The 22,913-nt window shown below is 41.7% G+C and overlaps 2 protein-coding genes across 3 annotated transcripts in view; one reads left to right on the top strand and one right to left on the bottom strand.

Annotated features, from left to right (window-relative positions):
• The first annotated feature begins 266 nt into the window (after nt 1–266).
• LOC308078593 (rho guanine nucleotide exchange factor 28-like) overlaps nt 267–22,913 on the top strand; it is an 82,423-nt gene continuing 59,776 nt past the window's right edge. The window contains exons 1-5 of one of the 2 annotated variants that reach the window (XM_080419822.1): nt 267–482; nt 3,876–3,928; nt 18,037–18,187; nt 18,781–19,026; nt 19,574–19,762. In XM_080419822.1, the coding sequence (XP_080275948.1) occupies nt 3,896–3,928; nt 18,037–18,187; nt 18,781–19,026; nt 19,574–19,762 (619 nt within the window). In that variant the 5' untranslated portion in view covers nt 267–482; nt 3,876–3,895. Of the gene's footprint in view, nt 483–3,875; nt 3,929–18,036; nt 18,188–18,780; nt 19,027–19,567; nt 19,763–22,913 lie in introns of both variants that reach the window. The other variant, XM_080419821.1, reaches the window with a different exon arrangement.
• LOC308078606 (26S proteasome regulatory subunit 10B-like) lies at nt 21,557–22,726 on the bottom strand (the record flags this gene model as incomplete). Its single annotated transcript, XM_080419848.1, has 1 exon — nt 21,557–22,726. One exon carries the CDS (start codon nt 22,724–22,726, stop codon nt 21,557–21,559), a length of 1,170 nt encoding a protein of 389 aa, XP_080275974.1.

Genomic DNA, 22,913 nt, shown 5'->3' with positions numbered 1-22,913 from the left:
CAGTCCAACGAAATGTCACGATGCGACATGTTGTGACACATACAGTAAGCACAGCACTTGAATAAAAGTACTTATAGTTACTTAATAACTACGTTTAGTTACTTTCCACCAGCACCACCACTGCTGCTTACTTTCCTGCACCTTTAAAGCCAACTGTCATCCGTTGGGTTGTATTCACTGTATTGTGTCTGGTTGGAGAGGAGGAGGAGTTATCCTGGGATAACAAGAGGAGAGACAGAAACCACAGGCTTACAGAATCACACAACTCTTGTCTTCACCTGTGTGAGTGTTAAGAAATAACAACCTAACTGACACTAAGCAACCTGCCTTTTGAGAGCAGCAGAGCAAGACGAAAATAATGGTTTCATCACGAATGGCGGCGTGGGAAGAACTGAAGACTTTATGAACACAATAACTTTATAGGAGCGGATACAGACCAGAGAGAGAGGGAGGGAGATAGAGAGAGAGAGAGAGACACTCAGGTAACGTCGATGCCGTTGAACACAAAACAGCCGACTACACTTCGTCATGCGACAGTGTCGCTCGTCGAGGAAATAGCCGAGCTACAAGCTTATCTCGAGATGAATGTAGCAGGGAGAGCTGCTGTTTTCTCTGCGAGCGACTCCGTCGCACGATTCATCACCGCATATTAGCCCTGGTACATGACTGACAGTCACGGATAATCTTCAAAATAGTGTTTGCACTTTCTCCCTTTTGGTCGGTACATCTACTTAAACGTTCAGACTTCACATATAAAGGGCTTACCCCATGGCCACGGATGGTACAATTGTGTACGGGTCCTCAGAAGTACCCGTATGTTCCGTATTGTTCAATAAAAAGCATTTTAATCCGATTGGTGGCCATTTTCTCAAAGAGTTATAATGTATCAGAGTGCAATACACATCCCAACCGATAGTTATCGTAGTTTAAAGCATATGGAGAAAATACGGAAAAAATGGCCACTGATTGGATTAAAATGCTTTTTATTGAACAAAACGGAATATATGGGTACTTCTGAGGGCCCGTTCATAATTGTAACATCCGTGGCCATGGGTGAACACTTTATATTTGAAAGTTGAACGTGTGTGTAGATGTACGGGCCAAAAAAGGGAGAAAGTGCAAACACTATTGTGAAGTTCATCCATGACGGTCATGACAGGCGACCGTCTTGTGATCCATGGCTGCACCGCCTGCTGTCATTGCAGTGCTTGTGTCGTCGTTGCGTTATTATTGGATCACATAAAAAAACAGAAAAGAACAATTAAACATGTTTAATTAGCACTGACTACAAAACGTGCCTAGTGATTTTAAATACTATAAGATAATGTGACGTGTACAGACAGTGATGTAAGAAGTACTCACATGTTTTACTTAAGTAAAAGTATCAATACTGCAATGTAGAAACACTCAGTTAAGGTCCTTGCACACTGGTGCGTCTTTTCGTTGCGTTTTTTTTACAACAATGAAAAAAATTGAAAAAACAATGGAAAAAAAAAAACCGCAACGAAAAGACGCACCAGTGTGCAAGGACCTTTACAAGTAGAAGTCCTGAAAATGCACTTGAGTAAAAGTACAAAAGTGTTGGCATCAAAATATACTTGAATTATCAAAAGTAAAATTACTCATTGTGAAGAATGTCCCAATTCACATTTTCAGAATGTATTAAAAAATCATTTGTAAATAGCCAAAGTTTAAATAGGGCTGAAGTGGTTAAGGTATATTTTCTAATAGTAAAAGTGCCCCAAAGGTGTACTTAAGTACAGTTATTTTTCAACCACTGGATGTGTCTTTGTTTTTTGCATTGGAGGTTTTTGCATGGGCTGCTTTCTTTCACATACAGCTGCTGCACAAACATTGCACATTTTGGTCTCAGCAGGGTTAATAATAGCAGCATTACATACATACTGTAGATGTATCAATGTTTACAGTCTTACAGTAATGTTCAGGTTTTGTCCATTTTAGGATTAAATGTGTCCTTCAAAGTAGCCATTAATTGGCATTTAAACACCTGTGTGTGTGTGTGTGTGTGTGTGTGTGTGTGTGTGTGTGTGTGTGTGTGTGTGTGTGTGTGTGTGTGTGTGTGTGTGTGTGTGTGTGTGTGTGTGTGTGTGTGTGTGTGTGTGTGTGTGTGTGTGTGTGTGTGTGTGTGTGTGTGTGTGTGTGTGCGCGCGTGCGCGTGCGTGTGGTCCCAAATGTGTTGTTAAATGAAGGTCATTTGTTCAGCTAATCTCACATAAAGGCTCCATCCATGGTGAGAGTGCTGATAATGACCATTAGGCCAAGTATCTGGGAAATGTTTTCACTTCCTTGTGGGCTGCTTATCAGTCAGTGGCTTTTGTGTGTGTGTGTGTGGGGGGGGGGGGGGGGGGATAGTGTCTGGACTCTCACACAGTCTGTAAAAGTGTTTTCCTGCCCATGAGTCAGTAGCCTCCTCTACTGTCTTTCAAAGTGACTTGGTGACTGGTGACAACAAGCAGTGTTTCCAGTTGTAATTCCCAGATCAGTTACAGCTTTACTAAAGGTCAGTCATTGTTTACCTTAGTTACGCTGTAGCTACAACCATACATGACTCCAAAGATGTCAACCAGTTGTCTTATCCAAGCACTGACCAGTTGGGGAAGAAGTAGCTACTCAGAACTTAACCACTTAACGGTAACCGGGACGCTCGCCCCCATTTTTTTCTGCGTACAGCTGATCGACAATTGTGATTATGTTGAGCGACTTGAGGGACTCCGCTCAACCAGGTTTAAGTGGTTAAGTCCAAGTAGCAATACCACAGTGTACAAACACTTTGTCACAAGTAAAAGTCAGGCTTTCAAAATCTTACTTACTTAAGTCAAAGTACTGCACACTATCGGAGGCAGACTTGAAGATACGGATGTCATAAAAAGTAATCAAATAATGGCAGATATATGGGCCAAACCGGTCTGGCTCTAACACTGGCACTCATTAGAAGGCCTCTCGCCCAATCACAGTGTGGGTTCAGAACTAACTGTGGTAGCATATAAAGATGGAATTGATCTTATTCAGATGTGTTCCCTTTAGGAATGTGATGCCCGTTCCCAACAGGCCGGTTTCTTGGCTCCCGGTATTGCTGCTCATGGGAGGGGGGGGGGGGGGCTGTACGGAACTCATGACTGTTGCGCACACTCTCACTTGGTCGATGAAGAGTTCTTGAGATTTACGATGGACAAGCAGACAGACAGACAGACAGACAGACAGACAGAAAGTGGCTACTGTAAAAAAAAAGAAAAAAAAAGATACATAAATGAAGAAAAAAAAACGATTTTAAATCGTAAAATCATAGTCATAACTGTATACACAAAAGGTCAGTGTGGGAGCTACCATTACTGTGTGGTTTTGAGGTCATGCAGTATTTAGAACCTAGAGGTGAGGTTCTCCCCCTGTCTTTCCAGTTGCGTCACTGCTTTAAAGGGAGTGAGGGTGAGGCAGACCCCCCCCCCCCACACACACACACACACACACACACACAGGTAAACAGGTCCTATCAAAGAGTTTTTGAACAAGAGACTGGGGTTGTGGGGTTCACGATGCAAGCCAGCGCTGCATGATCATCCGTATTAGTTTTGATTGACATATTTATTGTGGATGATGTTTAAATGATTTAAATTAATTTCCAAGTTTCACAATTGTACATAGCTGTGGGTTTCAATTGCGGTGAAGTTGAACTATGATTTTCAATTATTTTGGATTGATTGTGCATCCTTGTTGAGGATTGCTTTAATAAGCCTCCAAAAAGACACTTGGTTTAAAGTGGCCCCATAGATCAACTGTTTTATTACCCTGGTTTAAAACGTGTCATCTTTTTCATTTAATAATTTATGTAGTAACATGAAGATGTTTTGATCTTGTAGGGATTGGGTGCAACAAGAAGATGGAGCTGAGCAGAAGAGAAGTACCTCTCTATGTAAGTAAAGTACATTTTCTGTTCTGAGGCATGTCTCTTGGTTCCATCCGTTGTGTTGGAGCGGTGGGAGAGTCTCTTTTCCCGGTGTTTCGCCCGCAGGTGGACAGAGTTTTGAGATTAGGTTTGGTCATAATTTCTACGAGGTTAAAGGAGTAGGTCACCCAAAAAATTACTTAATATTTTCTATCAATTACACACCCCATGAAGCATTGAATTCATGGAGATTTCTTAGTTTTTGTCGCATTCCTATGCCAATAATTTGATTACCGGTGGAAAGATGCTAATGTATCTGGACTTTTGAGTCTCCTACCGCCTGTAATCAAATTATTGGCTTAGGAATGTGACAAAAAAAAAACCAAATCTCCACGAATTCAATACTTCACGGGGTGTGTAATTGATAGAAAATAAGAAATGTTTTGGGTGAACTACTCCTTTAAGGTTAGGGTTAGGCATAGTGTTTCTGAGGTTAGGGGTTAAGGTTAGGTATAGTTTTTGTGAAGTTATATGTTTGTTTAGGCACAACCTGGGCGACACACACCAATGAAAGAGGGGAGTCCCTTGGAGCGGTGCAGGCCTTGTGTCAGGGCTGCAGGTGAAACTCAAGCCAGCAGGGTTTCACTCCCCAGGGAGGGAGGCCTGCCTTGGACCTCGTACCTACCGCCTGGCCTGCTCACCAGATGACAAGGCCCTGCCCAAAAAAACAGCCTTCTGTGGGGGGTGGTGCAACGCTCGAAGAAGTACTAAAAATGTTTTACTTGAGTAAAAGTATCGATACCACAATATAGGAAATCCTCTGTTACAAGTAAAAGTCTGGTATGCAGAATTTACTTTTCGTAAAAGTACAAAAGTAATTGGCATCAAAATATACTTAAAGTACCAACAGTACTCCGTTATGCAGAGCACTGGCAGAATGAACCTACTTATTGTTTATTATCTTTATAGAAATGAAGCCCATAGAAGTCGTGTTTATCCATTTGAATAAATACACATTTTCTATTGGAAGCACCTTTTTGAAGGTGTGTTTAAACTATTAGTGTGTATGAAAGAGTGTTTTTACATCTGCCTCCAGTCACCACCACCACCACCTCCTCAACCTCCCTCATTTCCTCCTTTCTTTCTTTCTTTCTTTCTTTCTTTCTTTCTTCCTCTCCCTCTTTATTTCATTTCACATATGTCAGTCAGCGTCTCTGTCTGTCTGTCTGTCTGTCTGTCTACCCCACCGGTTCTCAACCTGTGGGTCGGAACCCCCGGGGGAGGGGGGGTCCCCAGAGGACTGTGAAGTGACAATTTAAGGACTTTTAAGACCCTTTTTAAGACCCCCAAAAAGTAAAGAAAAAAAAATACCATTACTGCATCAAAAGTAATCAACAAACTATACTATAAAAAGTGGTCAAACATTGGTCAAATTGTCAAATAATATAAGAAATAGCAAAGAGGCAACATTTTTGAAAATGGCAGATCTGCTATTTTCACAATATTTATATCTGTGGAACTGAGTTAAACTAAATTGAATGCCTCAACTCCTACATTCCAAGTGCGCTCTCTCTCTCTCTCTCTTTCTCTCTCTCCATCGGTCTCTATCTCTCTCTCCATCGGTCTCTATCATTCGTTCTTTTCTCCCTTTTTATCTCCTTGTGTGTGAAAACCTGGGTGGGCCTCCTCCTCCTGTCACAGAATTGTTAGCAGATTTCTGCTAACGTTTTTTAGAGACGTACTAAAAAGAAAACTTTTAACTAGGTCACTTAATGTTAGACGGTAGCCTACTCTTATTTCTCCCGGCGTGTCAGCGACGATATCCTTTGGGCTATTCAAAAATAGCTTTAAAAAAAAGCAGATCTACAAGCTCATTTTCGTTTTTTTGTGATTTATTTTGCAAATCTTTGAATATATACGTTTTTTAAAGCGAACATTTTTAACTCAAATCTTTGCTTCTAGGGATTCTGCAAATGTCTTCTGTTGCTGTTGATTGATTGATTGCATTTTTTATTAGGCAAAATAATGTAAAACAACACAGTTACATTTATAATACTTTTGTCTAAAAGGTCCGACCAAAAAAGTCCTTGCGGACTTGTTTCCGTTGGGGTCCTTGAATATACTCCGTTGGGGTCAGTGGTTTCTCTTTTTTCATGTCAAGGATCCCGAAAATGATATGTATTTGTCAGCAGACCCCTCCCCCATCTCAAAATATTTTGTTCCAGGAACCCCCCAGAAGCAAAGATTTGAGTTAAAAATGTATTTATATATTCAAAGATTTGCACACATTTTCCCTATTTCTTAAAAAAAAAGAAGCAGATCTACAAGCTCATAGCATGGCACTCGATCGATGCACTTTATCTAGGTCACTTACTGTAAGACAGTAACTCTTATTTCTCACGGCGTGTCAGCGAGGATATCCTTCAAGCAAAGCAATATTCCACATTGCGTCATGAAGGGATAATGTTGCACCTTGTGACCAATGTGACCTTTTGTCACAATAAGTATTTGGTCCCAAATCCGTTCTTAATAGGTTTGGATGTTTAGCTTTTCAATAGCGCCGTGGAAGTGAAGTGTGACCTCATATTACCTTTAAAGCACACAGTAGCTTGGTGGTGACCTTTTAATAATCAGTGTTTCCCAAATCTTTAGGGGTCGCGAGTAAATGTCCCTTTTTTACCCTTGTTTCCTTCCCCCCCCCAAAAAAAATGTATATATAAAATCCATGAATTAAAAAAACTAAACTTAAAGTAATACTAGGTAACGTTTTCAACAAAACTAAAGTTAAATTGTATATCTTTTGCGAGTGGCAAAAGTTTCACAACACCCACTCCGTGAATTTCACCCCCGGAAGCCTTTTATTTATATATTTTCTATTGAAAGTGGACTGGGGGGACATTCCCGGGGAAATGACGTTCCTGGCCAACGTCATGACGTCGTGGCCGACGTCCCCAGGAACTACCGCAACGGTTTCCTGTTTGGCCAGGAACTACCGCGCTATAACAAAAAGGAACCTCACGCTGATGTTAAGATAATGTAGGATTGGAAGATCGAAAAAGAACAGAAAAAGAAAGCACAGCTCATGGTAACTAATGCTCCACTGGCTAAGAGAAACGATCCGTAGATAGTATAAAACAATTAAAAGATCGCTTTTTGAAACGCTTCCGGCTTCCGGTGAAAACGAATGGAATTCTGGGTAATCGAGGATTACGGAAATTGTATGCAGTGACGGTAGTGACCAGCAGAGGTTGCTAAAAATCGTTATTTGGGATTCTGCATTGTATTACTTTAAGGAATAGTGAAATTGGCTATTTTCACTATTACATAGGGGCGTAGGGTGCGGTCACACCGAACTTTAATTCTGCTTATGAGGGCAGATTCTGCCAATGCTTTTCAATGGGAACAGAACGTGTTTTTGCAGAAATCCGCAAATGGCAACAAACCGCTCTGTTCCCATTGAAAAGCATTGTCAGAATCCGCCCGCATAGGTAAAATTCCAGTTCGGCGTGACCACACCCTAAGTGGTTAATTCATGAGGTATTTTTATCTTAAGTATTTAAAAAAAAAAAGCAAGTACTCCAGTCGACATTTGAGCAACTTTCACTTGTAGTTGAGTAATATCTGACCAGGAGTATCTATACTTTGACTCAAGTACTGGTGTTGAATACTTTGTCCACTGCTGATGGTGTCTACAAGTTTCACATTGAGCTCTCCATTACAGGGAACTCTCTCAAGGTCACAGGTCAACTGCAGCAACCCAATTTCATCCCATGGGGGGAATTCAGTTTTCAGCTTCACCCTGCTGATTGCTTCTGAAACAGGGCTGTCACGATTAGAAAATTCAAGTTGACGATTCATTGTCACTCGAATAATTGCGATTAACAATTTAATTGTGTGTTTGGCAATTGGACACGGAAAAAATATATATTTCTGTTTGCCGTTTAGGCTTTGTAATCAAACATTGCACTAACTGGGCAGATATGACAAATGACTTAAATATACAAAGAAAGTATTGACATTTAATAATTTTATACATGTAAAAATAGCAGAAATAGTTGATCTACAAGATTGTAGATCTGCTATATCTGCTTGAAATTTGAAAGTGTATGAAAATCTTTCAACATGTAAACGATTCTGCAAAAATAATTGCGATTATCAGAAATAAATGCGATTAGACGATTATGTAATAATTGTGACAGGCCTATTCTCAAGTGAGCGCAGGGAGCAGTTAGGGGGTTAAGAGTAGCCTGGTAAACCCTCCCTCCGGAAATCTCATTTCCATTTGATTCCAGGAGTAAGTCTGGCATGAAGGCTTGTATGGGCGTTTCTAGCGCATTACCAAAAAAACGAGCCTATCAGCGTCGTCGCTCATCGTTCTGTGATTGACAGCAAAAGTTGGCCAATCAGGTGGCGAGTTCGAGTGAGCCCGAATGGACCCGAGTGCAGCCTGAGTGCAGCCGACCAAACACGAACGGCAGCCATTGTTTCTGTGGGCAGTTTCTACTTTTTATTTTCGGGTTTAAAAGGCTCTCAAACTTCTTTTTTGAGGCACGGAATTTACTTATAAGATATCGTTTGGATAGAATTTAGTTGTTTAACTTCATATATGTGGTCAATTAATCATGACAGAGCCTATTTAAAAATAAAAATTCTGAGAACCGGCAGGGGCGGGCAGTGACACGCATGTATCCGAATAAGGCAACCTATTTTGGGCATGGCCATCTCAAAAGTCCCGTTGCATCACATTAGTCGCGGAGGTGGTAAAAATGCACTGCAATTGGCTGAAGGGGAAAAACGATCATTGGCTGAAAGGGTTGTCAGTCAACGGTATTACTCCCGCCCAACTCCAGCCCACAGCCACTATTGCAGAATGGGCGTTGGGCGATCATGCCAGACTCACTCCTGGAATCAAATGGAAATTAGATTTCCGGAGGGAGGGTTTACCAGGCTAGGTTAAGAGTGTTGCTCAGGGACACTCTGTGTTAGTGCGTGCGTGTGTGTGCGTGCGTGCGTGCGTGCGTGCGTGCGTGCGTGCGTGCGTGCGTGTGTGTGTGTGTGTGTGTGTGCGTGCGTGCGTGCGTACGTGTTTGTTCAGGTGGGAGTGTTATTGTAGTGATGTTCTTGGCTGTGTGTGTTATTGTTGGCTGCTGATGTGACATCACCTGCTAGACTGCAGTGGTTCTCAACCTGTGGGTTGGGACCCCCCAGGGAGGTCCTCACATGATTTTGGGGGGGTCCCTGCAGATGACAGTGAAGTGGCAATTTTAGGACTTTTAAGACCTTTTTTTAATACCTCAAAAAAAGAAAGAAAAAAGATAAGAAAAAGACCATTACTGCATCAAAAGTAATCAACAAACTGTACTATACAAACTGGTCAAACATTGGCCAAATTGTCAAATAATATAATTAAGAAAGAGGCAAACATTTTGAAAATAGACGATCTGCAAGCTTGTAGATCTGCTATTTTCACAACATTTATCTGTGGAACCGAGTCAAACTAAATGTAATGCCTCAACTCCTGCATTCCAAGTGCTTATCAGGGTGGGGGGTCACCAGTTCAAATTTGATTATTTTGGGGGGTCACGGCCTGAAAAGGTTGAGAACCACTGGTCTCTAGAGGGCCGTCTTCTTGTGTTTTGGTCTCCATTTATACTCAGTGGTACGGCGGTGCAGAGTATTGCCACAGGACTGCCTGGCGTGTTAACCCATTCAATCCGGGAACGCATCTGTGTCATTTTAGAATTATTTGGCTATTCAAAAATAGCAGATCTACAAGCTACGACCTTCTAGATCTGCTATTTGTTTTGAAAAATCGTGAACATTTGTGCAAATCTTTGAATATAATATATTTTTTTAAAGTGATTTGTTTTTACTAAAATCTTTGCTTCTGGGGATTCTACAAATGTCTTCTAAATCCTAACAGTTTTTTGAAAAAATGTGTGTTGCTATAATCAGTGGTTCTCAAACTTCTTCATGTCAAGGGCCCTCAAAATTACATGTATTTGGCCGCGGACCCCCATCTCAAAATATGTTGTTCCAGAAGCAAAGATTTGAGTTAAAAATGTTCCCTTTAAAATATGTTAATATTTAATATTAATATATTTATTAATATTTGCACAAATTCAATACAAAAATAAATAGCAGATCTACAAGCTCATAGCACTCTGTGCAGTACTATAAGCTTGTAGATCTGCTATTTTTGAATAGCCCAAAAAATCTTAAAATGACACAGTTGCGTTCCTGGTGTTTTCTTGGGTTAATTGAACCAGTGGATATGTGTAATGTTGCCTGATGGTTTCTCAGCGCGCTGTCATGTGACACATTTCACACCAAGAGAAAAAAATCTGACTCTGCCAGTTTTATAATTGTAGATTAATTGAAGCACAATGAGAAACGGCTTCCCTGAGAAAGGCTCTCTGCTGAACACACACACACACACACACACACACACACACACACACACACACACACACACACACACACACACACACACACACACACACACACACACACACACACCTGCGTCCTGCACAACTTCTTTTTTTCTGTCAAGAGTACACAGACCAGGATAATGTGTACACAGTGCTTTTATATCACTGAACATTTTGCATGAAATGGGCCAATCTCTTTGCATGATGTTACACAACAACAAGCGGTGGTGGAAAGTAACTAAGTACACTTACTCAAGTACTGTACTTAAAGGAGTAGTTCACCCTAAAAATGACTATTACACACGCCACAAAGCCTTGAATTCATGGAGATTTTTTGGTTTTTTTGTCGCATGCCTGAGCCAACAATTTTATGACCGGCTGAGTCTATCCGGTAGGAGACTCAGAAAATCTCCATGAATTCAAGGCTTCGTGGCGTGTAATAGATGGAAAATAAGTCATTTTTGGGGTGAACTACTACTTTAAGTACAATGTTTTGATACTTTATTCTACTCCACTTCATCTCAGAGGCAAATTATTGACAGCTTTAGTTACAAGTTACTTTTCAGATTTAGATTATTATTACAAAACGTATATTAACCACAATAAGCCTCATTTTATACCTCTATTTTCGAAAACAAGATTTGAGTACTTGTACTTAAGTATTACTTAAGTTTACTTGTGACAGATATTGTTTATGTAATATGTAGTATTGCTAAATTTTTAATAAAAAAAGGAAAATAAATCTGAGAACTTCTTCCACTACTGGCAACAAGGAGCCTGTATACTTGGCATCCATGTTCTTTGAATATGTGAGCAATGAAATGCTCATGGTAGCATGTGATTTTAGTGACAATCCTTTGACATGTTGGCTAGCTACTAGTATCTCATTAGTACACCAGATTTAATCAGAGGTATGTGCTTCAACCAAAGTATGAGAGAAAGGCCTACAGTTCCAACCGGCATCCTTATAAAGCTCCAGGGTGATTCTGGCACAATTGATATCCCATATCTTTGTTATGATAAGAGCATTAATTTTCACTTTGGCGTGCCATGACAGCCCACAGGCTCTTTCTCAGAAATATCGATCATATTTGTAGATAAAGCTCATTCCCAGGCTCTGTGGGACTTTGAATAAGGCTTGATGAATCAGCATCAGCGTGATTGAAAAGTTATGAAATCGGTTGTGAAAAGCCTCATAATTATGTAGAATATGCCAACTCAGTGTCTCTCCTGACTCCCTAGTTGATTTCTGATCAAAGTGAAACCACTAACGACCATTTCCATTAACACATTGATTGCCTAGATCAAGTTAACTCGTTTTTAGTTTTTCATCACTTGCTTGCCAAGAACGAGTGAACTAGTTTTTTTTTTTTTTTTTTTTTTTTACCCAAAGACCAAGGAGATATGATTTTTCGAAGATCTAGACTCCTATCCACTTCCTTGTTAACTTAAAACTTAAAAATTCTGTATCTCGGCTCCTGAGTACTTATTTTTTTTTCATTGAAAAATCTCTGGCATGAATAATAATAGGCAGTGAAAACAATTCAGGCAGTGCATGTGTTAAGACCGGGAACGCATCTGTGTCATTTTAAGATTTCTTTGATTATTAAAAAATAGCAGATAGAGGATTAGCCCTTAGAGGTCTTTAGGCTGGAGTTTATGGTCTTCTTTGGTGTGAGCAGGCCATGTCTTCTACTGCAGTGGTTCTCAAACTTTTTCAAGTCAAGGAAGCCCAAATCAATATATATCTGGCCGCGGACCCCGATCTGAAATGGTTTTGTGCCAGGGACCCCCAGTAGAGAAGATTTATGTAAAAAAAAAAGAAAAAAGTATTCCAAAATGTTCAAACATTTTCGATATTTTTCAAAAAAATCGTCAAAAAATTGCAGATGTACAAGCTCGCAGCGCGGCACTAAGTGACCATCTCTGTCGGGTGGAAGCCTCATATGTCCAAAACTGTTACTTTTCTGGATTCAAATTCAAAGATGACAAAAGTAGCAGATATACAAGCTTCGCGCCGCGTTTCGAGCTTTTAGATCTGCTACTTTTGATGCTTTTGTGTGACGCTGTAGTATGAGGATCAAGAAGGGCCGTTAATTTACCAAAAAACACGACAAGTCAGAAAATGGAGATAAAAGGTTTCTGCCCGACAACAACGATAATATTACTTTTTCTATGATGATGAGGAGATACCTAGCTGTGATTTCCAGTGATCCTTGTGTGTGTGTGTGTGTGTGTGTGTGTGTGTGTGTGTGTGTGGGGGGCGGGTTGCGTGGGGGGGTCAGGGGGGGGGGGGGCGTTATTGAGCTGTTGTTGTGGCTGCTGTATGAGTGAGTGCCCTCCTCTCCTCTCCTCTCCCCTGACATAATGCTGTGACGTCCTTGTGGAGCTCAGGGCTGGGGGGGGCTTCTGGTTCCCTGGACCACACCACACACACACCTGTTGTTGTTGTTGTTGCTTTTTCCCTGCCGCCCCATATTGGACAATGACTGGGTGAAATTGTTTTGTTAAATGAGCATGGAGTTCCAGATTGGAACACATTAGGCCTGTTTGACCTGAACACCTTCTAAGACGGGTTGAATTATTGATGGTCATTGGAGCTGGTTACAGTGTCACAGTCATGAGAAAGGGCAAAGGCCCAGAGAAAGGATTTGATATCACAACAACAGCCTGATGTCTGTCATCAGCGCTATGGTGGAAGAAGTCCTCCACTTGTTTACTTAAAGGGATAGTTCACCCCAAAATGACTTTTTTTCTATCGATAAGTCACCCCATGGAGACTTGAATTCATGGGTATTCTTTTGTTTTTGTCGCATTACTAAGCCCATAATGTGATGACTGTCAGCGGCTCCGGTAGGAAACACAAAGAGTCTCCTTTGTTTCTCCTACCGGAACCGCTGCCTACCGGTCCGCTGGTCATCAAATTATTGGCTCCATGGGCTGAACTTTTTTTTTTTGGTGAACTATAAGTAAAAGTAGCAATACCATAATGTAGAAATACTGTGTTTACAAGTAAAAGGACTGTATTAAATTTTTACTTGGTAAAAGTGCAAAAGTATTGGCATAAAAAAATACCAAAATAAAAGTACTCAAATATTTAAAAATGTAAAAAAAAAAGAGAAGTAAAATATCCAAAGTATAAAATAGGGCTTAAGTGATTAATGTATGTTTCGTAATGATCTAAATCTCCAAAGTAACTAGTAACTAAAGCTGCCAAATAATTGTAGCGGAGCAACAACTACAATATTTGCCGCTGAGATGTAGTGTACAGTACTTGAGTAAATGTACTTAGTTACTGCCCACTGATGATTGTGTGTAAAGTGACGAGAAGGGCCCAGATTTGTTATGGCAACAGCCTGGTGTGTGAGATCAGCCCTTCCCCTCAGGCCTCAGACACACAACAACACTGCTCTCAACACATTTAGGGCTTATCAAGGTGATCCGTCTTCTCAAACTAATGTCCTTCTGTGTGTCATATTTATATCCCCGCCTTGTGTGTCCCGAACTGTTACTTTTCAGGATACGGGGGAAAAATAACCTGTGATCCAATGTATTTATTATTTAGTCACAAGCTCTTGTTAATCCTATATTAAAATTGGCTAATGGGAGGGCAAGCGGGCGGACCTCTGACGTCATTCTTACTCAGCCATAAACAAACCACAGCCACGTCACTATGACAACATAAACAAAACAAACAACAGCCACATCACTATGACAACATAACCATAAACAAACCACGAGTCAGCTCCATATATGGGCATAAAAGGGACAAGGACTGACAGATACAGACATCTCCATATATGGGCACAAAAGAGACACAGACAGATGGGCACAACGGGTACTCTGACAAAGCCCCCGACACTATGACTCAGACATAATTGGTAAAAGGGACGAGGACTGACAGACACAGAGATCTCCATTTTATGGGTATATCAGCATGCCCATATATGGGCATATACTGATGACATCATGGATCTCCATATATGGGCATAAAAGGGACAAGGACTGACAGGGTTTCTGCCCGATTACAACATGGACAGTAATGGTAAGCTGTGGAAAAATTAAGCTGGTACAAATATCAACATTAATCACTTTGATTTCTTCATGTTGCACGGGTTTTCTTCTTTTACTATACTAGAGGTTCGGGCCTCACACCTACGTCACACTGCCGATCCAACCAATATGTCTGAGTCATAGTGTTGTGGCCTTAGTCAGTTGTTGAGTCGTTGTACTCGTCTGTCTGTGTCTCTTTTGTGCCCATATATGGAGATCGATGTCTGTTTCTGTCTGTCTATCTGTGTCCCTTTTATAATAATAATAATAATAATAAACTTTATTTGTATAGCACCTTTCATGACATGAAATGCAGCTCAAAGTGCTTTACAGAGCAATAATACAATTACAGTTAGAACCAATTTAACAATAAAGCAAACAAAGATAAAATAAAATAAAATAAAAGCAAGCAAAAAGCAAAGGCATAAAACAACATTAAAATAGGGAATACAGTGAGGAATTAAAAATCAACCAAAGAATCAGCTAAAAGCAAGAGTGAAGTAATAGGTCTTGAGCTGTGCTTTAAAGCTATCGACAGAGGCTGCCTGTCTTAGGTGTAATGGGAGTTTATTCCACACTGTCGGTCCGTAAAAGCAGAATGCTGCTTCACCGTATTTTTTATATGTCATTGTAGGCACCTCGAGCAGGTCAGCACTTGAAGACCTGAGGGCCCGGTTTGGAACATATCTCTCTAGGCAGTCAGAGAGGTAGGTAGGTGCCAGACCATTTAGAGCTTTATAAACTATTAAAAGAATTTTAAAATCAATCCTAAAAACAACCGGGAGCCAGTGTAGTGAAGCAAGAACTGGAGTGATATGTTCTCTCATCCTGGTTTTAGTTAAAATTCTGGCTGCCGCATTTTGAACAAGTTGTAATCTGTCAGTTGTTTTCTTTGGCAGGCCAGAGTAGAGTGCGTTGCAGTAATCAAGCCGAGAGAAAACAAAAGCGTGGATCAGCGTCTTTGCATCGTCTAACGACAGATAGTCTCTAATTCGCGCAATATTTCTAAGATGAAAGAAAGCAATCTTGGTGACATGATTAATGTGTGTATTGAAATTCAATTCAGAATCGATAATCACCCCCAGGTTCTTTACTGTGGTGTTACTTTCTACAGCCAGGTTACCAAGTCTACTTGTTATTGATTCTCTCTGCTCACTGGAGCCAATTATGAGAACTTCTGTTTTATCCTCATTTAGCTTAAGAAAGTTCTCACTCATCCAGCATTTTATACTGGACAGACAGGTCAACAATGGGTCTAGAGCGCAGGGGTCGTCTGGAGCTACTGAAAGATACAGCTGGGTATCATCAGCATAGAAATGGAAGTTCACTCCGTGATCGGCGATGAGTTCTCCCAGCGGTAGTATATACAGGGAGAACAATAAGGGGCCCATAAATGGAGATCCATGATGTCATATAATATACCGATGGGCATATTATGCCCATACGTATATGGGATATGCCCATTTAAGGAGATCTCTGTACCTGGCACAAAATCTTTTCAGATGGGGGCCAGTGGCCAAATACATGTGGGTCCTAGTGGATTAGAGTCAGAGGACTGACTCTTTAGAAACATGACTTTTAGCAGTGGATAATGACGGGCAGAAGGCAGAGAGGAGTGAATGAAAGTGGGAGAGGTCATGACGGTCATCTGATCGGCCCGCTTTGCACCACTTCCTTTCAGTTGACCTGAGACGTGTTCTCTCTCAGCTCAGAGGGTTTCAGATGACAGAGGAGATGCATGGCGGACACAGGCATGGCGTGCTCAAGAGCAGGAGTTCTCAAACCTTTTAAGCTCGAGACCCAAATCACTCCTTATGCAATCTGACCATCTGTCATCAAACCTCAGCCTCATCAGTCCTTATGCAATGTGAGCAGGCTGGTGCAGCATTCAGTCATCCATCCTCACCTTAACACAGGACAGTGCTTAGGCATCGCTCATGTCAGGATCAGCTTGCAGCTTGTAATTTGCATCCTACGCAGTGAAGTCTGTTACTGTTAATTTATCCATGTGTTCCTTATTTCCTCCTTATTTAGACTCAAGCGTAAAATGGCTTTTGTACACTCTCAGAGTTACATTAAGACTGAACTGTGTACATTCTGATCTTCATGGACTATACACAGTACACATTATTGACAGAAACATGGTCCCTTATGTGACTTGGGGGGGATGGGATGGGGGAATAAGGGCGGACACACGTCACGTGCACATAATACACATAAAGGAACAGACAAGGTGATATATTTGTGAGTCGTATTAAGATCAATGTTGAAATAAGAATGATTCACTTTAAAACGGAACAGTAAAATTGTGTTCATGTGTATCTTTAAAGCTGTATTATGTAACTTGTTTTAGTGAAGAAATTTTTATTTTGGTTGAGTATGTTAATACAATATAATTCATACAATTGGGGTGGTTGTATTTGGTCTCCCTGCTCTTCTATTGAGACATTTAGATCGTTTGTCTAGGTCCGACACGACCTTTGACACAATCCCGTTTCTGGTTTGACACGTTTCTCCCCAGAGCAAGCAGACAGGCTCTATTAGTCCAGTGGTTCGAATTTCAGCTCTCGTGCAGGAGACCTGGGTTCAAATCCTGGATAGAACAGAAAAGTCACATATTAGTGAAGCTATAAGTATACAATATACAGTAAACAGGGCCCCCAGCTACAGTAAATGATTGATAGTTTGGAATCAAATAGATAGACCCTCTTGGGTCTGTACCTCCGAGAGCGTACATTTGGTTCCATTTGAACACTCTCTGAGTTAACCCGATTCTAAAAACGCCTTCTAAAACCTGACCTAAGTTTTTTGAAAAACAAAAATTACAAAAAAGTGATGTTGCTATATACTGTACAACGGGAACCCCAAAAGGGTTTACCGTCCTGAAAGGTATAGTTACAAAAAGGGGTTCCCGCCCAAAATGGGTTAAATAAACCCTGAGGATTTTACTGTGTGGGGTCCAGTGTACTCCCACAGTGGGAATGCAGGTGCACAGTCTTTCCCAGCGTGGTCCTTGCACTCCTACGCGTTCCATCATTAACCTTGGAGTTGAACTCACAACCCATGAAGTGCACTACACATTGGGAAGGAGGGCAGAGTGTGATTGAAGGCTTTAAACCACTGGAAACAAGAAAAAGAGACCTTTCATTTACTCATTGTATGAGAATGAGGCCATTTCGTAGCTGACCACTGTGTGTCTGTGTGTGTGTGTGTGTGTGTGTGTTTCAATTGCTGCCCTATTGAGCAGTCAAAGTGTTGCTGTATGTTCATTTGTTAATTTAATTTGAACATATTGAGCTACGTGCCTGCCTAAAGTTTGCTAGATCAAGTGTCTTATTATATAATAATAACAATATAATATGATGATTTCTTAAAATGTACTTTTATTAACATGATTCAGATTAAAAATGTCATTTTTCGATTTAGTGTTATTCCACACTGCCCTGCTTTATATCACACTTTTTTTTAAAGAATCTTATTTCCTTATGTAAAGCATGTTGTAACTATTTTGAGATATATTATGATTTTGATGATGACTATTATGATTATGATTATGATTATTATTATTATTATTATTATTATTACATTTATTATTATTATACAAGATATGTGGTATGATTTATTCAGTAGTGATCATGTGTGTCATTGTAGGGTCAGGTTCAGACAGCAGCAGTGCTACAGGATCCAGTGTGTGCTTCAGAAGAGGCAGAGTTCTATGTGGTTCTCCAGGGTTCTATGCTGACCCATGTGACTGTGGCCAGGAGAACATCTGATGCTCTCTCTATGTGCTTCACGGTTCCGGGTAGGCCCTGCAATACCTTCTTTATGACTCCAAAGTACAAAAGTATTGGCATTAAAATATACTTAAAGTACCAAAAGTAAAAGTACTCATTATGCAGAATGTTCCATTTCACATGCGTTCAATATATGAATACAAATCTTTTGAAAATAGCAGATCTACAAGATCACGTCACTTTGGGACACGTTGTGAGCTTGTAGATCTGCTGTTTTCAAATAGCCAAAGTTTAAATTGGGCTGAAGTGGTTACTGTATTCACCTGTTTCCTAGGCTGTGTGTTTTCCACTTCCTGTCGATTTGATCCAATGAAATCCAATGAAACTGGTCAGATGACCAATGCTATCCAATGAAATCGACAGGAAGTGTAAAACACACAGCCTAGGAAACAGTTGAATAGGTTTTTGAAAATATCATCAAAATATACAAAGTAACTAGTAACTAAAGTTTTCAAATAGTTGTAGTGGAGTAAAAGTACTCTGAGATGTAGTGGAGTAGAAGTAAAAGTATAGAAAATTGGAAATACATCAAAACTGTACTTGAGTACAATACTTGAGTACTTAGTTACTTTCCACCACTGAATGTCATTGTCCCCCTTAGGTCACGACCAGCCAGAGAGGGTCTCTGTCACCATGTACTGTGTGTCAGAGGGCACCCTGCAGCCCTGTGGGGGTCCTGCGTCCGTACAATACGTCAGGGACGTGGCTCAGGACATCGCCGAGTATCTGAGCGCCAACAGGGACCACCTGGACCCCCAGAGCTGCCTGGAGGTCCTACAGAGGTTGTCGTCTAAGCGGGAAGACAACGTTAGGGACACAAACGGTGGCCTCTGTCACCATGGACAAGGTTATTAGTAGTTTTGAAATGTACATTATCTTTTAAATTTTTATTTCATTTCGACCTTCAATTTCAGTTTAGTTTTTAACGCTTTCAATCTGGAAACGCATCTCTTGTCATTTTAGATTTCTTTGGCTGTTAAAAAATAGCAGATATACAAGCTCATGGTGCGGCACCGAATGCCGCGCTATGAGCTTGTATATCTGCTATTTTTGAACAGCCCAAAGTATAAAATAATAGTTATAGCTAAAAACTAAAATGACACAGTATGCGTTCCCGGATTGAATGGGTTAAAGCGAGTTTGCTAGTTTACCGGTAGTTTATTTTTTGTTTTGGAAATGCTTAGTTATAGTTTAGTCTTTATTAGTTTTAGTTGTTTATTGAAATATGGGGAAGTCGGGGCAAAGTAAAAAAAACCTAGGAAAGATAGCGATGATTTGAGTTTGAGTTGGTTTTGTAAACAACAGAGTTTCTGTTAGTTCTAGTTTTTTTTTGTTTCGTTTTAATCCTAGTTTTCTTTTCCCAGTTCTACTTTTGGTTCTGTCGTTAGTTGTAGGTAACTCTAACAACCATGAGGAGGAGGAGGAGGAAGAGGAGGAGCGGTCCAACGGTGAGCTCCAGGATGCAGCAGGTCTTCTCAGGGAGCTGGACCAGAACATCACCCTGGCTCTGGCTAACATGGAGGAGTTCCCTCATCATCACCAGTGGAGTAAGAACACACAACGCCAGGGTGACGAGACAGCAGGTAAACATGGCTGTTTGGGGTATTGTGTCTTTTATGGCTGAAGGTCCAAGCTGTCTAGAACGATGGTTTCTCCTTGTGCGTTTTCTATAGTTGGGCTGGAGAGCCCAACTATAGAAAATTATGAATAGTTAGGAATCAAATGGAGTGTACAAATGGAACCATAAGGACCCTTATAACAGGTCCATTTGGTTCCATTTGTACACTCCTTTTGACACTCCATTTAACTGCGTGTGTACAAAAGAACACCAAGGATTTTGCAGTGTAGATTGGGGCCTACTTAGTGTCAACCATTTGGGTCCGTGGCCTAATCAAACTGGGGGTCCTTGAAATTAATTACCGTAATTTGATATTACTTATAATTGATATTATTGTGACGATACAATGCCATGGTGACAATATCGATAGAGGTATTTGATTTTGTCCATGTCGCAGAGCTCTACTGTCCCTTTTTATGCAGAGATCCCGTATAATTCCATAAAGATCCGTCGTTATGCTTGACATGCTTTTTACATTTGTATTTACACAGAACCACACAAAGCTGGCGTAATGCACCATGCAAGTGTTCATTACACCAAAGTAGCAAGCGAACCTTTGGGGACAGAGCCTTCAGTGCATGGCAGCCATGCTCCAACTCGGGACTCTTAGTTTAAGGCTGCCTTGAAAAGACACCTATTCTCTCAGGCATATGTGGCAAATAGTTTTGTTTGTTGTTTTGTTCGTTGTTCATTGTCTTTTGAAGTAAAGCGTCCTTGAGGCTCATGAAAGGCGCAATATGAATTCAAGCTATTATTATCATTGTATTCAGATATTCCACAAGGCTATAAACTTCACTATAAACATGCTTTTCCAGTTATTGTTTTAATCCAGGAAGCTAGGGACATGATACCGTTGCTGTCGGGCAGAATCCTTGTAACTTCATATTTAAACTTTTTTTGCTCTACTTCGGCATGCTAGTGTCGCACAAAAGTAACACATATAGCCGAGCTACAAGCTCACATCGCATTGCTTGTAGATTGGCTATTTTTTGCTATTTTCAATTTGTTTGTCAAAAGGTATTAACAAGAGTTTGTGACTAAATAATAACTACCTGCATACTAGGATCCATAGGAACACAGGTCATTTTCTTTTTCTTCATTTCCTGAAAAGTCACAGTTTTGGGTTTCTACCCGACGGCAACGATATGTAACTGACTACCCAGCTCAGCTCTTTCATCACATAATGTGTTCAGTCAGTCAGTCAGCCAGCCAGCCAGCCAGCCATTCAGCTAGCCAGCCAGCAAGCCAGTCAGTCAGTCAGTCAGAGGCTGCCGTGTTCCAACCAACCTGTAATTACCACATTGTTCCTCTGCAGTCAGATTAGCTCAGTCTTCCAGCCCTCAGAGTTGTTTGCTCAGTGCCAGCCACAGTCTCTATCAACTTAATTCCCACACTGCCTGCCTCTCCCGTCAACTGCTACACCACTGATTCTCAACCTTTATGAATTACCCCCACCCAGTTTGATATGCTAAGCCATGAACCTCCATTTGATACAATTTATTTTTTAAATGTTTATCTCTGGCACCCCAATCTACGTATTGTGTGCCCAAGAATAAATGTTTTCAAGCTGTTGTTTGTGATACAAGTACATCCACACAGAAGAACATTACGTGGCACGTGGCGGTGGCAGTAACGCAATGCATTTTTTATGTGGAATGCAGGCATTCTATTGAATTTTTTGGGGCATTCTATTTTTACTGAATGTTTGTCCAAAAATAGTCATGTGGTTAAGTCAAATGGAATGGACACACAGAAGCGTTTACAAAGGCTTGTAGTCCAACTTGGATTCCAGTATCTTGGAATCTGCCACCTTGCGCACAGCTTTCATAAAGTCCTCCTGAGTGACGTACTCGCGGTCCGATCGGATGGCGAACAGCCCCGCCTCCGTGCACACGTTCCTCAGGTCGGCTCCGTTGAATCCGTCCGACAGCTTCACGATGGCTTCATAATCGAAGTCCCCGCGCTTGGTGATCGGACCCGAGTGGATCATCAGGATGTCCAGACAGGCCTGCTCGTTGGGCAGCGCGATGTGGATCTTGCGGTCCAGCCTGCCGGGACGCAGCAGGGCCGGATCCAGGGTGTCGGGCCTGTTGGTGGCCATGATCATCTTGACCCTGTGCAGGGTGTCAAAGCCGTCCATCTGGTTCAGCAGCTCCATCAGGGTCCTCTGGATCTCCCTGTCCGCCGACGTCCCCTCCGAGAACCGACGGCCGCCGATGGCGTCGATCTCGTCCATGAAGATGACGCAGGGCTGGTGGTCCCTGGCGTAGTTGAACATCTCCCTGATCAGCCGCGCGCTCTCGCCGATGTACTTGTCCACGATGGAGCTGGACACCACCTTGAGGAAGTTGCAGTCCAGCTGACTGGCCACGGCTCTGGCCAGGAGAGTCTTCCCGGTGCCCGGAGGGCCGTAGAGCAGGACGCCCTTCGGGGGGACGATTCCCACTCTCAGGAAGAGCTCGGGGTTGGTCAGGGGAAGTTCGATCACCTCTCTCAGCTCGCGGATCTGCTCGGACAAGCCTCCGATCTGCGAGTACACCACGTTGCCGGGGTCCTCGTGGGACATGTTGTAGACCAGGGGGTCCACCTCTCTGGGCAGGTACCTCATGATGGTGAGGGTGGTCATGTCCAGCGCCACTCTGGTGCCCGGCTTGAGCTGTAACTTATCCAGCTGAACGCGACATCCGACCACGTACCGCGGTCCGTTTGTAGCCTTGACGATGAACTTCTCCTCGGTCAGCTGTTTGAGCACCTCTCCGACAATCTGCCCCACGCTTTGCAGAGCTTTCAGGTGATTCTCCGACTGGTCGTACTGCTTGGTTTGCTCTCTGAGCTGCTCTCGCAGTTCCTTTAACCGTCCGTCGACTTCTTTATGTTCAAGCAGTTTCTTCCTGTAGTCCTGAAGTACTCTCTCCCTGCTTTCCGCCATGATGCCGCCAACTATGTTGTTTCACAGGCTAAACGGTACTTCGCACTTCTCTTCTAAATAGATCTCAGAGTTCATGTGACAAAACTGCGACCAATCATATACTGTATGACGTCAGCCGGCTATGACGTGTCCATGACATATGGCTCCAAATGTGGGCAAGGTTTCAGCCCGATCACTATCCCATTGA

The sequence above is a fragment of the Gymnoscopelus braueri genome (assembly GCF_963280865.1).
Source record: "Gymnoscopelus braueri genome assembly, chromosome: 22".
Classification (NCBI taxonomy): Eukaryota; Metazoa; Chordata; class Actinopteri; order Myctophiformes; family Myctophidae; genus Gymnoscopelus; species Gymnoscopelus braueri.
This window is presented reverse-complemented; position numbering and strand designations above follow the sequence as displayed.